The sequence below is a fragment of the Cebidichthys violaceus genome, unplaced genomic scaffold (genome assembly GCF_023349555.1).
Source record: "Cebidichthys violaceus isolate CVI_PGR_0920_01 unplaced genomic scaffold, fCebVio1.0.p SCAF_17, whole genome shotgun sequence".
NCBI lineage: Eukaryota > Metazoa > Chordata > Actinopteri > Perciformes > Stichaeidae > Cebidichthys > Cebidichthys violaceus.
Window position 1 is genome coordinate 7,324,195 of NW_027176340.1, and position 16,165 is coordinate 7,340,359.

At 41.2% G+C, this 16,165-nt stretch overlaps 1 protein-coding gene across 1 annotated transcript; it reads left to right on the plus strand.

Annotated features, from left to right (window-relative positions):
• The first annotated feature begins 513 nt into the window (after nt 1-513).
• Nucleotides 514-9,942, plus strand: LOC137873917 (protein Wnt-2b-A-like). Its single transcript, XM_068712424.1, has 5 exons — nt 514-1,080; nt 3,746-3,966; nt 4,829-5,106; nt 5,675-5,939; nt 8,585-9,942. The coding sequence occupies exons 1-5, from the start codon at nt 905-907 to the stop codon at nt 8,812-8,814; spliced, it is 1,170 nt and encodes a 389-aa protein (XP_068568525.1). The 5' UTR covers nt 514-904; the 3' UTR covers nt 8,815-9,942.
• Nucleotides 9,943-16,165: the final 6,223 nt, after the last annotated feature.

Below are 16,165 nucleotides of genomic sequence, written 5' to 3' on the forward strand. Positions count from 1 at the left end.
AGGGACAACCTGGCTAATTTGTATTCATCGGAAACACCAATGTTCCGTCCAGTGATTTAATGTGTATCGATACTATTCATAATCTCTGTGAATAAAGTATATCACATGGATACCAGAGGAGGCTCTTTGGGTTGCACAACTTCCAAACATGAAGTGTGTTATGGACAGTCCTAAAGGGTTCTGAACTCAATATTCCTATCAGAGAAATACTCGTATCATAAAATGAACGAGGCTGTGTTGTAATGGTTGTCCTGAAATGGCAACAAGTTGGATGCGTTGCTCCGTAGATATCCCGTGCAGGATTACTTTCCATCAAACTAAATATATACATCTCCTGCCCTGCTGTCTGTTGGTCTACATACCGCTATTTGTCATTTTCAGACAAAGGGTGGAGGGAGGGGGGGGAAGGGGGGGTGGGGGGGGTCACAGACAGCTGACGCACTGGAGCGGAGCGCTGCGCGTTACGGTGCGCATCTTCATTCCTGGCTGCAGCAGGAAAGGTGCGCGTAATGATCCACGGAAACGGTTCTTCCACTTGACGCGCATCTGATTTAAGCGACCTCGCCACCGTGTTACAGCATCGGATTTTTTTTTTTTTCCAACGCAGCTTTAAATGGTATTAAATTCAGTGCGCAGCAAACTGAGGAGAAAAGTTGAATTTATTGCTGATACAAGACTGTTGGAGACATCTGAGACGGAGCGCGGGGACTTATTCTGCTCACAATCACCGACGTTACTGAAGATTATGGATACAGACGGAAAATCTGCATGGCTTTATTAAAATGTTGACCTATGGAGTCTTAAAGCACTTTCCTTCCACGTGAGGCTGTTTTTGTTTCCAGATGATGGACGGCAGACAAGCGTCAAGGACTTTCACACCTGATTGTGCAGCTTTTGCCAACACATGAAAGGAAGAAACATGTTTTGTCTGATGAAGTCTCGGAGCGTAGCGCACAGCAGCAGGACTATGGGGAGCAGAAATGGGAGAAAAACCCAACATCACTCCAAACCCATCAAAATTTACTTCATTTTTATTTTGCTCCTGCTGATTTTCACACCGAGGGTGGATTCATCGTGGTGGTGAGTGAGATCTTTACAGTGCGTCTGCTGACATTTAGATCCGTGTTAATCACAAGCACGATGTATTTGTTAATTAGATAAACATCTATAAAACTCTAAGTTAAGTTATAGAAAAGTTTATAGAAAAGGGTTTTGATGCAAACATAACTAAAACAAAATGTTTAGTTTTTACTCTCAAGTTTGCCATTTTCACGAATGTTTTCCTCTGTCAGGTACAAAGATGGAAAACTATCCTGTTAAAAACGCAGAAAAAATAGTACAATCGTAATTTTCTTTGACAAACATGATCTAAAACTTTCATCTTGATAAAGGCACTTTTTTTTTTGCCAAAAGAACCTTCAACAATTTAGTTAAACATATCCAATAAAAGGTAGAAATGGGACACATTCATTTTAGGTCACCTCTACATGGGAATTTGTTCTTGTTTTATTTTATTTTATTTTTTTTAAACATCAATGCAAAGTGAAATGTTGGGCACAGCAATGTGTGTCATGTGTTTATTAAGATTAATGGTGTTGGGGGGGGGGGGGGGGGGGGGATCTCCCCTATCCATCCATCTTGCCCGAAGCAAGTGGCAGGTGCTGGCACTGGTGCATGAATAAATGCCCCTTGATGATAATTCTCTTGAGGTTTTAAATGCTCAGAGGTGAAAAAAACTAAAACATGGAGGATAAGCACCCCCTCATCCCACCCACCTGAAGTAGTTGGTCTCATGTGTCGGCCACACTTACAGCAATTGTATTTGATGTGTTGCCCACTTTATATTTAACCAACCACAGAGAAGCAGCTCTAATTCTACGTTTTCTTCCTTCATGTGCAGCCCTGCACCCCCATAACAATTAGCCTCTGTTTTACAAGTTGGATTTAGATTAAAAAATGCACCCTTTGTAAATAACAACGTGGATAGTAATTTCCCAAGAGAGCTAAAAGCATACGTTATCCTATTTTCCATTGTGCAATAATCCCTTATGCAAATGCATTATGAAAAAAAAGAAAGAAATGCGATTAAATTACTGACAAATTCCAGAGAAACTGAGAGAGACACAGAGCAGGAGAGTCTTGGAAGCTTTGTGTCGAGATGATTAATACTTATTTAATCCTGGTTGGTATTGTTAGGGCCTATTTTTAACCATTGCGATAATTTAGATGAGCCCCATGTGCCTTTGCTGCACAGGACCCACTTCCCTCTCCCTTTCTATGTGTGTGTCCTCTTGGAGACGGTCAGGGGTCTTTTGGCACAGCCGGCATGTACAACGCACAATAAACACAAGTAGTGCTTCTGCTCTGCTTTACTGCTCAGGCAGATAGTCGCAGTTGTAACGGGACCGGGACAGCCATAACGGGAGTGGAAAATGCCTGCTACGTCCGTTTCTGTCTCGGTGGCCAGGCGACACAAATGTGGCTGTGATTAGGGCCTATAATGATATCCGGATGGAGAGTGGAGCGTTCAGGCTTAGGGAAGGGGGTGGGAGGGCTGCGCCTGCATATGGTTGATCTGGCTGGCTGGGAGGGAAAGGCCTGAGCGGTCACTTGCACTGTAGATGACTGTCCTCTGTTGATAAGAGAGGCCCCCCCCCCAGTGTCACAATACCACCAGCATGTGACCCGCCCTTTTAAGAGTTGCTACAAAGTATGGGATTATGTCTGAATGGAGCAGGAAGCAAAGACCCGTCACAGGGAAAGAGATGCTTTTCACTGAACGTGAGGAATTTAATAATCTCTTCTACGTCCTGAATATCTGAGTCTCGACAAGACAAAGGGGTATGGATGTGAAGAAATGTAGGCATGCTAGCAGGAGGCCAATCAGGTAATCTCAATTTAAAGTTCGACATTTTGAGGACATAACTTTATTTGCTTTCTTGCCGAGCGACTGAAGATGAAGATATGTCTCTCTCGTCTGTACGCTAAATATGAAGCTATAAACAGAAGCCGACTGGCATAGCTTAGCATAAAGACCGGAAACAGCCAGCCCGGCTCAGTCCAAAAATAACAAAATCCTCCTACAATCATCAATGCATTTCTCGAACACATAGTATCTTGTTTGTTTACTACAAAAAAAAAAACAACACTACAAAAAGTGTAGTGTTTTTGGTCCTGACCATTTCTTGGTCAGGACGAGGAACTAGTCCCTCCCAACCACAAAGTTGGAGTATCAGGAATTTATGACTCACAGGTAGTCAAAAGAACTACAAAAAGGTCAACAAACCAGTGACAAAATGACTGCAAAATCGCCATCGCTGACAGCAATACTTAAATAAAATAAAATCAAGACAACTTATTCAACAATTGCAAATGTTTGTTTGTTTGTTTGTTTGTATCTGTATTTACTTGTTATGAACCATTACAAATGTATAGCGCAGCAAAAGTAGCTGATTTAGGATATTTATTTGCATGAACAAAAAGTTAGCAACGGGGGTAACAATCTTGCAACAAGGCCCAAACACTACCAAATCCCATTCTACCCACACTGCGTGAACGCTGAGATAACCCTGATGACATCATCGTGGGTTACTTTCTCAGACTTGACACAGCTCCTCCGGAGCCACACTACAGTGATCCACTTTGCACAGGCTAAGATGTGTAGGCCCACAGGACGAATAAACACTAGGTGTAAAATTGGAGGAGTGCCCCTTTAACCTATCACGATCAACACTGCGCCTCGCAGGTACATCGGAGCGCTGGGTGCTCGGGTGATCTGCGACAACATTCCCGGCCTGGTGAACAAGCAGCGGCAGCTGTGCCAGCGGCACCCGGACCTGATGCAGTCCCTCGGCGAGGGAGCCAAAGAGTGGATCAAAGAGTGCCAGCACCAGTTCAGACACCACCGCTGGAACTGCAGCACGCTGGACCGGGACCACACTGTGTTTGGCAGGGTGATGCTGCGAAGTGAGTCTGCACATGTGTGACGGGGCTTTCTATCTGTGTGGTTCCTTGTGCGTGCGTGACAGCGGTTGTTTATGTCAGAGACACTCGAGTTAATCATCCTTGTAAATGCCTCTGCTGTTACCAGATAAGCAGATAATTAATAGGTGTCTTATTAAATCAACTCGGTCCTAGAATACAGACAGAAAGAGAAAGTGGTGGATTTTTTTTTCACCTTCTCTGGAATGAGGGAAGATTGGGAAAGTGGATGTTCTCCGAAAACAAGTAGCAGATCGAGAGATCCACACTGGTGATGTATAAACAGTAATAGGAGATGTAAATATTTGGGTAGATGTCTCTGGCAGCCAGACAAAGCTTTACTCCCTGACATATCGCCTGTGTTCTGCTTCATTGCGTGAGCAGGAATGAGAGCAGGAGGTGGGTGGGAAAGCCAGACCAAATAACCCCCAAAATCTCCTCTTGTCTGAAATGAAAACACAGCCCAGTGACTGAGAAAGCTGCCATCTGTGCAAAATAAAAAAGGTGAAAGGAGAGTGAGGTGGACTGTGGTGTTATAGCCAGCATGCTTCTACCACTGTCTGGACCATCCACCATAAATGGAATGATTTTTGTGCTCCTGCTGTCAGGAATATACTGGAGAAAGGCTGCTTTACTGAGCAGCAACACAATGAACTTGGGCACTAAAAGAACATCTTGAATCTGAACAAAGAAAGCAACAAAACTAGTTGCGGCCGCTTTCCGTTAACGTTTACAACACTGTCAAATGAAAAGTGTCAGGAAGAAAATTTGCAAACACATTCCATAGAAAAATAACATTAGTTTCTGAACGATTTAATTACAACACCTCTCTTTCCCGTGCACCCAGGCAGCCGTGAGGCAGCGTTCGTGTACGCGATCTCTTCGGCAGGAGTGGTCTACGCCATTACCAGGGCCTGCAGTCAGGGAGAGCTAAAGATCTGCAACTGTGATGGCCACAAGCGAGGGCGAGCGAGCGACGACAGGGGCATTTTCGACTGGGGTGGATGCAGCGACAACATCAACTACGGCATCAAATTTGCCAAGGCGTTCGTCGACGCTCGAGAGAGGATGGTGAAAGACGCTCGAGCACTGATGAACCTGCACAACAACCGGTGTGGACGGATGGTGAGCAGCAGGGGTTAAATTGGGATTCATTATGTGGGAATATATTTTTTATAAACAAGCTATATTTTGAGGCTTTTTTGATGCACTCTGGCTCCTTAAAACATTCAGAGTACACGACTTAAACATTAATTATGATATATTATTAGGGATTATACTAACCAGCAGTATATAAAGTAATTAAAATGAGCTCCACCATCACCAGCTGCAACATTTAAGGGATTCCAGTAATATAATATATTATTCTGCATAATGCATTCTGCATGTAATGTGTGTATATATATATATATATATATATATATATACACACACACACATACATACACTTCACATCAGGGAACAAAGTGAGTGAAACCCCCCCCAACAGCACACACTATGAATTTGTTTTCAGCGGTAGATTAGACTTAGTTTCAGGTTCAACACAAACAAGCCAGTTTGTTTCAAAAGGTCTCTGGAGGAAGATAACTTAAAGCAAACTCCAGTCAGAGGGAAGCAGAGCTGATCACACCTACATCATGCCGTGGGCAACATCATAGGCTTAACACCCTGTCACCTTTGACCTCTGCTCTAGGCAGTGAAGCGCTTTATGAAGCTGGAGTGCAAGTGTCACGGGGTCAGTGGCTCCTGTTCTCTGAGGACCTGCTGGCTGGCGATGTCTGACTTCAGGCGAACGGGAGACTACCTTCGCAAGAAGTACAACACAGCCATCGAGGTGACCATGAACCAGGACGGGACGGGCTTCATGGTGGCTGACAAGGACTTCAAGGGAAGCACCAAGAATGAGTTGGTGTACGTCGAGAACTCACCAGATTACTGTCTCACGGACCGCTCAGCAGGTCAGTGAATAAATGAAGAATTAGGTTTTTCTTTAAAAAGTGAAAATTATATATATATATATATATATATATATTGAAATGCACATGAATAAAAAGAGGGAAATAAAGACTGTAGAACAATTGTGGCTGTAAATTTACAAAATGATACAGTACTCTGAGCTCAGTGCTCTTATTCATTTTTAAAATGGGTCACTCAACTCAAATTACGCAACGTTTTCCCAAACCCTTTTGGTATTTAGCCATGCTTAAGTTTTGAGATATTTGTGAGCTTAGAAATCCAGTAAATATGTATTTACATAAAAACATAACATTAACAAACAATGTTGGATTAAGAACCATTGACTTTGACTTGTAAGAATTGTGACCAAGATGTGTACTGAGACACTTTAAAGTCAAGAAATAAACTTGTCAGTGCTCTCTGGTGGACAAACTACGTCACTGTTTCTAAATTCCCTTTTTTTTTCTTTTTTTTTTCATTTTCGGTCAACATTTGTGGATAATCCAATATCACCAAATACACTGGCCTGGCTATTTTATTGCTCAGGCTCTACTTTTGAGTTTCCCCACCAGAATTCAGAATACATTATAGGTCATCATCCCTTAAAGCACCAAAGTGTATCTGATGAAGCCAACGGCAATCTCTCTTAGCCGACATAATGTCCCAGGTACAGACCTTGCTATGAAATTTAAAACTATTGTACGTGGAAGAGATGATCCAAATCCCGATTCCAAACTGATCACAAAGACTGGATTGAGTCATTCCCAGTATGTGGAATAATTCATAATTAAGACATATCTATATTTTATTCAGGTCAGCAAAACACCGTCAATCTATATTCTCAGATTCAGTGACACATTTTTGTGTTCAATCATTTAATACATCCGTCTCCAATTAAAAGACAACTGAGTATATTGCTAAGAGACAAGTCAAACAGGTGGTTGGTCCTGTCACTTCGAAACGCTCTGAGAATCAGCGACTCGTCCACTGGAGGCTTGCATTCCTACACAGCTTACCGTTCAATGATTTGACCTTTCACATCCCCTTTAATTCCTAGTGTTTGCTTTACCTTGTTAAGCTCTGTCTCTCTCCTCCAACCCAGCCCCCTTCAATAGAGCGTGAAGGAGTTCACTAGCTCACTGTTAATAGGTTAGGTAAGATAGCGTAGTGCACATGTGCAGGGGACATGACGGTACCACCAGATTCTCCCGCTCCTCCCTGCTGTTAGCTTGGTTGCAGCTCGACAACTGAGGCGTAATGGAGGTGTGTTCGCTCAAAGGAAAGGCCGTCTTTCCTTGTTAAAAAGGTGATCTTAAAAAGAAGCTTATGACCCTCCTCACCACTAATCTCCATTGTATAGGAATTCATAGCCTAAGGATACATGCAGGCTTATTTTTCAAATCCTTCCTTTGGTCAGTATTAGGCTCCACTCCCTAGAGCCTGAGGGGAATAGCTCCTCTTATCCTTTTTTCTTTACTTCAGGGACGCTCTGTTATTAGACATGGCATTTGATCTTAGGCTTAGATTTTACACCCGAGTACGTGGACATCTTTGTGTTTGTTCTCCTAGACTGTTCTGTCAGCGTGTCTGTAAGCCAATACCCTGCCGAGGAGTGTGGAAATTCCGCTTTGGAAGAACTGTTTCACTTTTCAGCATCAAAATATTCACTGTGGTGTTCAGAGGTGGTCAACTGCCAAGATTAGCAGTTCTGGACATCTACAGTTTGTCCTCACTGGAGGTTTTCCAAAAAGGAATTAAGTTGAGCTGATATGTGACTCGGACAAACAACCACTGAAGAAGAACAGCGACTATAGAGTTACTGTATGTGCAATAGAAAAGGTGCATGTCGTTTACACTTCAAAAATAGAGTTCTGATTCCTAAAAAAGCGGCACTTATCACTATTTTTGTAACACCACTGGATCAAACATTTATGTGTAATGCGAAATCACCCATCCCTCCTCCCCCCAGATACGCTCAGATACTCCAGAGAGACTTAGAGTTAGCAAATAGCTAGAGGACATTTTGTTTCGTATAGCCTGACTTACGTCCACAGCGCTGTGTCGGCGCTAAACAAAGATCTGGATCCACACATTATCTTTCTGGCATAGGGGGAAAACGCTCTGGCTTGTTTGTACCTTTTGAAACCAATCACAATCGCAAAAATGCAGAGACGATGCTCTTGCAAAATAGCTAGCGGGAGGGGAAGAGAATGCCAGCTGAAATAGGCCACAGGCAGCTTGTACCTCAAAAAAAAAAAATGTAAATAGCAAGATCAAATGTTTGCTATTACATTATGTCAAAACAATTTGCATGCAACTACAGCTCTTCCAGAATTTTGTTTCTATAACATAACAAATATAGATTTTTTTTAACTGTACTAAAGCTTAATTGTTGGTAAGGCTGTAATTATGGTTTGTCTTGTTGAATGTTTAAAAAATAATAATATATAAAAGAACTTTTATTAATATGAAAACATTTAACTATATGAATAACATTCATTTTCCAATGTAGCATTCATTTTTTTCAGACTAGAAATGTATTTTCATGTATTGCGTACTGGGCTGTGAACCAAATGAGATGTTTCACTGCGCCAGAAGAAAACTATGACTTACTCTCCAACGCAAACGTGTACATTTTTCTTCACAGGCTCATTGGGCACAGCAGGCCGAGTGTGCAACAAGTCCTCCAGAGGCACAGACGGCTGCGAGGTCATGTGCTGTGGGCGGGGCTACGACACCATGCGCGTCAAACGTGTCACCAAGTGCGAGTGCAAGTTCAAGTGGTGCTGCGCCGTGGAGTGCAGCCACTGCGAGGACTTGGTGGACGTTCACACCTGCAAACCCCACAAGCGGCCCGATTGGCTGGACATCACCTAACGAGGAGACCTGACCAATCACAAGTCCCTACGGACGGACTCAACCTGCTCACTAATGACTGCATTGTATTATGGGGTATATATATATATTCGGGATCTCTTAACTGTCATACCTCTCTGGCTTTTGATCCTGTTGACACTTCATGAAGCAGAGACTACACAGACTTTGATGCTAAACTGGAAGTTAGGCCCAGTCACTGATTGTGTGCTGCTTTAACAAGTGCTTTTTTAAAAGATAAACATTGAATCTTTGATACAAAACGGTTGACTATATCGTATTGTTCTGTTGTAAACGCACCCTTGTTTGAAGCAGAGTTCTGAGGTGATGTCTGCTTGTTTAATAGAGTGTTAATACGGTGTGAGAACATGACATCCTGCTCATACCGATGATCATATTTACAGTAATATTTAGCCTGAAGAGAGAGAGACATAAGGAAAGAAAGACGGAGAGATCTTTGGAGGTATTGTAAAAACACTGACATTGTATCATTTAAAATGATATCATTGTATGGTACTGCAACAAATCATTTCAAATACAAAAAAAGACAATTGCTGCTAATGAGTGCAACTCTAACAAACCAGCAAACAGTCGGAGGGAGCTTGTGAAAAAGTTCCTACTCGAATAAGATCAAATAATCACACTGTGAACCGGAAGGAACCGCAAACAGAAGAACAAGCAAGGACGTTAAAGTGGCTGCATACTTGCTGCAGAACTGAATTTTAGCAGGTTCCCGGGAAAGAAATGACAGAATAAGCAGGAACAATGAAGCGGCGAATGGACTTCTTTGGAGTGGTGTCTGAAACATGTTTCATACAGTATCCCACATATTCTATCTGCAATTAGTCGAACACATTCTGGCTGTGTTTCCTTATGGAGAACTTTATAATTTCTACCTCTGGCTCTTTGTCTTCGTTTTCATTTTGTTGTGTTTTGGTGCGACTCTGACAGCTTCAAGCAATTGTGCTTAGACCGTGTTCAGAGAGACAAAAGAACAGCATAACCCCCCCCCCCCCAAAAAAAAACCCCAACAACAACAACAACACAGCCCCCACATACATTTCAATTATACTACTCCGTCAAAAATGTTTGCATTGTCTGGTAAAAACGTTGTGTAGGCCAATCACATACAGTTGTGGTCAAAAGTTTACATACACTTGTAAAGAACATAATGTCATGGCTCTCTTGAGTTTCCCCGTTATTTCTACAACTCTGATTTTTCTCTGATAGAGTGATTGGAACAGATACTTCTTTGTCACAAAAAACATTCATGAAGTTTGGTTCTTTCATGACTTTATTATGGGTTAACAGAAAAAGTGACAAAATCTGCTGAAAGAACCAAACTTCATGAATGTTTTTTGTGACAAAGAAGTATCTGTTCCAATCACTCTATCAGAGAAAAATCAGAGTTGTAGAAATAACTGGAAACTCAAGAGAGCCATGACATTATGTTCTTTACAAGTGTATGTAAACTTTTGACCACAACTGTACATGCAGGTGCACGGTCTATGTAGATTACTTAACACCTTCACCTGATGATAGTCATGCAGGACGATATTTTTGACGTGATGAAATCCAAAGTTGTCAAATCCAGTGCAATAATATTCCAAACTGCTGTGCAGTGATTTGGTGTCTGATGAGTCCTAAAGCTCATGGTTATCATATAAAACTGCCCCTCCTGGGTCTCATATCACCAGTACTAGGGTTGTAACGGTATACCTGCATCAGGGTATACCGCGGTATTAACATTGACGGTCGTCATACCATGTACATTTGCTGATGTATGGTATTGAAAAAAAACTGACAATAAGGGAGCTTGTTTGAGTTACAGACGGGAGGAGGCCGACTGCGCTGTTGCGCACCTACAGTATTAAATATTATCTTGTATATACACACTAATTGTTAACAATCATAGGACATTACTTTAAAAAGCTTACAGCTGATGTTTGTTTTCATTTAACATTCTGCCAACATGTAAACTTCAGTCATATAACATATTATAGTTCCATACTATTTTCTAAATCAGGTTTTTGATTTTGTAAATTGAAATTCAGTTCTCATTCCTTTTAGAGCCATTGTACTACTACTACTACTACTACTACTACTACTAATAATAATAATAATGTAATACCGTATATCGCCATACCTTGATGCTGTGATATTTTCTAAGAAACCGTAAAAATCTCATACCGTTACAACCTAATAAGTACCTTAAACAACATGCTACCAAAGCAGCGGTTTCTGATCCGAACACCCGGTTAGCCATCATGCCTGCAGCCTTTGTTGTTAATTTACCTACTTCTAGTTTCTCTAGGCCATAATTGTTTCTTTTTCTTTTTCATCCACTACTCATGTCTCTACTTTAATGGCAGTAAATTCCAGAATGCTATCGAAATCTTACAGTACTTTACTCAGATGCAGCTTTTTCATTTTGTTGATGTAAAAAAAGAACCTTCACCACTACATCTTGCATGGGTGCTGTACGAAGTTAGCTTTTAAAGCTATGGATCACTGATGTTGAGGCACATTTCATTATTTTTAACTCGGATCACTGTCCAGGAGCTTTACGCTCAAGCAAATGTGTTTGTTTTTTTTACCCCTGTGTGCTGTTTGGTCTCAGTTGGTGAACTGAAACTTTAGTGATATATAAAGAAAAAGTTTTTCTGTTGGTGTGATGAAGGTTCAGTATTGTCAGTTACCAATGGTGGTTGACCTTCAATACTGCCAGCTTTAACAGACACAACCACACCACAGCTGTGTGCCTCCAACAGTTTACGCTGCTAACAACGTATAATGCTACTTCCCTCAAACTAAAAGGCCTGAGATTGTACATTAAAAAACATTTATATGCTGCTAAATTGTCGCAGATCTTAACTAGAACTGAACAGCAAGATATGTACTGTAAAGCTGATGATCCTAATTATACAGGAAAATATTAAAAACACAAGTTTCTGTTTAAAAGAGTTTATATTTGTATGAGGTCCTTGTTATCATACATGTATGCTTCTCAGTGCGGAGTTGTATCTTAAGGTTGTGCAGCTTTTCTCATCACTTAGTCTTCATCACAAAGGCCAGCACAGCATGTTTCTTCTGTCATCGTATTGTGACAGAATACTTTTAAAAGGCAATCTTTTGCAACTGTGCTTTCAGTCCTTTGTGCGCATATTCACTGGCTCCAACCGGTGTTTTGAGGAGTGAAGTATTTCATGAAACTCGGCCAAGACGTTGCAGAAGGAGCAGCGAAGTAGCTGTGGACCCTGAATTTGACTTTTTCAACATCTGGTACTGCAGCCAGACATCATGCTCGGCCGTTGGAGACGCAACCCTCAGAGGGGGCTTGTAGATCTAAATGACTCTGACAACAAGATGTGGATGCTGAGGGTCAACAGATTTTTTGAAGTCCACGTAATGAAGGGGGGGGGCGGGGCTGCAGCAAAGTGCTTTGAACGAAGCCAAACGACACGCCGTGTCAAACGTTCGCAAGTCAAAAGTTAATTGCAAACAAAAAGGAGCCTACTTTGAATGTACATGAAGAGCTCGTTGGCTGTGTTTTTCTTAAAGATTAGAAAGGTGAGAGCCGTTCACATATATAGTACAGTGAGGGGGTGGGGGGTGGGGGGGGGCTGCTCTGGCCCTCAAAAAAGGTTCATATTTCCATTCCCCAGTTCAACCAAACGTGATAAAGCACAACACTGACAATTTAAGTCCGTTATGAAATGTAACTATTATTCCTGCATCGGTTGAGGTTGAACGTCACAGTTACCGTACCTGAGGTCACTTGGCTTTTCACAACTCCAACATCGCATTCAAAGATCTTAATTTTTTTTTTAGATGTACTGTAATGTACTTTACATTTCAGCCAACACAAAAAATGATTTGTGTCCGTGACTGATAACATGAATTTATGCCGGGGATGCCACATTTTTACACCCAAGTCATTCTTTTCCTCATTCAGCGTTGGGTGCAACAGTGTCCCAGTTTGTAGAACTGTCTAGGGAGGTATTTTCACCTTTGAAATGCAGGTCCCAGAATACCTCACTGGTTCTAAATTAAACCTTGTCGATCCCCTTTGTCACTCCTATTAGAGGTCTTCCGGTCTCCTGGGTTTTAGCCCTGAATTCAGTTATGGCAGGGAGAGGATCAAGATAATGCAACCAACAGCGTCGGCGTTTTAAAGTCCGGTACATTTTCCAGAAACATAACTGGACTGGCAGATGGCGGGCGCAGATAGCAACAGTACATGACTAAACATCTCCAAAGTTTAAATGTAACATTCTCTTCAAGGAAGTCACTTTCTTTGAAAAGTTAAGTTTTTGTCGAGCAATTAGCTAAGCTGTACATACACACACACACACACACACACACACACACACACACACACACACACACACACACACACACACACACACACACTTAATAACAATACTTTGCTGATGTTTAATCTGTTGTAGTATCCGCGCCGCTTTGTCCCCCACAACGTGTGATCCAGTTGAACTCTATAAAAATAACAGGAGCGGCATCGCAGGCATTCTCTGTCATCATAGTGATATCAAATGGGCATCTCAATTTGACAACATTTTGGAGCTAAAATTGGCCCGGGGGAAAGACTAACAGTGTGGTCCACACGGATGTTTCACATTCAGGGAAGCCAGAGGAGAAGAATGTTGTAATCCATGCTTACAAACTGTAATGAGTCGAGAACGATTCAGCGCGATGTCAGTCTCATACTAAACATGTTTAATATTCTCCTTGAACTTGTCCGACTGGTCCAAAACACTGTACTCCTTCTAATCATATGATGGATATCTATGATGTACAGCAATATGGGAAATATGTTGATATGTATACATTGTGAAATTGTTGCTCTCTAGACTATTTAGGGAAAGTGTTGAAAATATGGCCCAGAAGTTTCATTGTTTTTCTTGGAAGAGAGGGTTCCCCTCATGACCCTATCAGCAGTAATTAAAAGGCTTCATGTGGACATGAAATTGGACTTGACGATAGCTGCTTTAGTGTATATTTACTGTCCTTGCCAAGTGACATCATACTCATTTGGTACTGGGAGAATCCAGCTATAAATCTCTCATACAGTGTGTTTCTATAGCATTGACAAAGGAAAAGATTCCCACAAACTAAAAGGCAACACAATGTGAATTATATGACTACAGCAATACTCCAGTTAATTACATGCTTATGTCCCCAGTGACGTACAATAAAAGAGCATATTGGGGTCCAGCGTCTTTCTCAAACATACTTCAGCACGGCACACGGCTATTGACACACATGTTTAATGACCAAAATGCATAATCCCTAAATTCATTCAACTCACATGCAGTGGATTTATCTTGTGGATACAGATGATGTGCAGAAGTGATATAGACGCTGCTGCGCTCCCTACAACCATACACCAGGTCAAGATCAGCACAGAAGCGACTGGGGAGTGGCGATGAATACTTTGCCCTGAGAGCCACATTAGATACAGAGCCTGACACCAGCCATTATGTAAAATCCATTTCATACAGGCCGCAAAACACCAGCGGCTTTGTGGCCACTTTCCTGCTTGGCACCACAGACCATGATGGAATATTCTATTTTGTGAACTAAAGTCAATCCACCAACAACACACCTGCAGATTAAGAAAAAAAAAAAGAATGACGTAGCAATGTCCCCTTATGAAATTTCATAAGCAACAGAAAACAGTACAAAGATTAAACGTTACAGCTGTTCAGTGTAGCAAGGAAACAGGTATGCTTACCTTTCTAAAGCCAATAAACAACATTATGCTCCACTATAGGCCCTGCAGGGAGTAAATAGAAAAAAACAATTGCCAAAACAACAGAAGCAAAGGGGCAAAACATGCCACAAAACCTCTTTACTACTTTACTCTTTACATTAATACTCAAAATATTGAAGCATGAGCATTTTCACAACAGAATAAAAGCAGCATAATTGACTGTGCAAAACAACAACCACAAAGCAGCAGCATACAAACAGTAAAACAGCACTGCTCATTAGCAAATCTGCAGGGTGCACGTGAGCAACGGCAGCACTTACCTTGGTGAAGTGAAGCGTGACGTCTTCGGGAAGAGATGCCATGTTCCCATCGCTGACAGGAAGACTGCTTCCGGCTCCAAATTGCGTTCGAGTCCCACAGCTGGGTAATCACCGATGAGAGGAGTTGTTGGGTTCTGACTGTCAGCAGAAAGGTCGGGGGATTCTGTCTCGCTCACTGCTCCACTAAGGAGGACTTGACTGCGAGCAGGTGACGTTCAGCTTCGTAATGAAACGCTACATTATTAGTAACGAGTGGATTCAGAAGTGTTGTTTGCAAACAAGCAATGTTAGCAGCAGGCTAGTACATTAAAGCAGCGGGCAGGGCACTGACTGACAGATCAAACAGACCGTCCCATCACACCAGGGTGCGTTTGATTTGTTCTCTGGCAGGTGGAATATGTCTCCTGACTGCATAATAATAATAATAATAATACACTTTATTTAATATTATATACATTATATAATATATATGTATATATAATATTATATATATATAATATCATATAATTATATATATAATTATATATATATATATAATATTATATATATATATATATATATATATATATATATATATATATATATATGTATATCAGGCCTGTAGTGAGGTAAATAAAATCAGACAATTAAAATAATACCAAAATAAAATGTAATAAATTACCCAAAAATAATATCAGAAAAAAAACAATATAATATAAAAAGATAATGCGTGGCCTATATGAACTAGCTTGATTCCACTCCATTTCTTCTTCTTATTGCTTTTTAAGACACTTTTCTCAACATCTTGGATGTTGGATATGTACACGCTTCTTTTTGAGTTTTATTGTGTCAGATGTGATGGACAGTTTGGGAGAAAGAGAAGAGGGCAGCAGTCTCAGTGGCTCATTGTAGTCTAATGTTGCCTGTTAGCTCATTATTAACTCACTGGGTGGTCATCAGGAAATCTAAAAAGACTAAACCCAATATGAAATACCTCATGTTGTCATAACTCATAAGTCTATGAAACCTCATTTCATTTTTGTTTTACTTGAGGCAGATTTTTTTTTTTTTTTGAGATTTCAGTCCAACTCAAACTTTATGTCACGGGACACACTGGGCAAAGGTCCAGGACAGAAGAGTTCATGAATGAATCGTGCTGGTGAGCTTAGTGGGCTGGCAGCAGGGCAGTAGCACACAAAAACTCTCATTTAGTGGATCAGGACAGTTCCCACTGGAGATTTGAAGTGTCTGTGTGTCTCCATGGGACATCATGTAGCCCCTGCATGGCTTTTCCACACAAGTATATGCTCCAAATTATCAT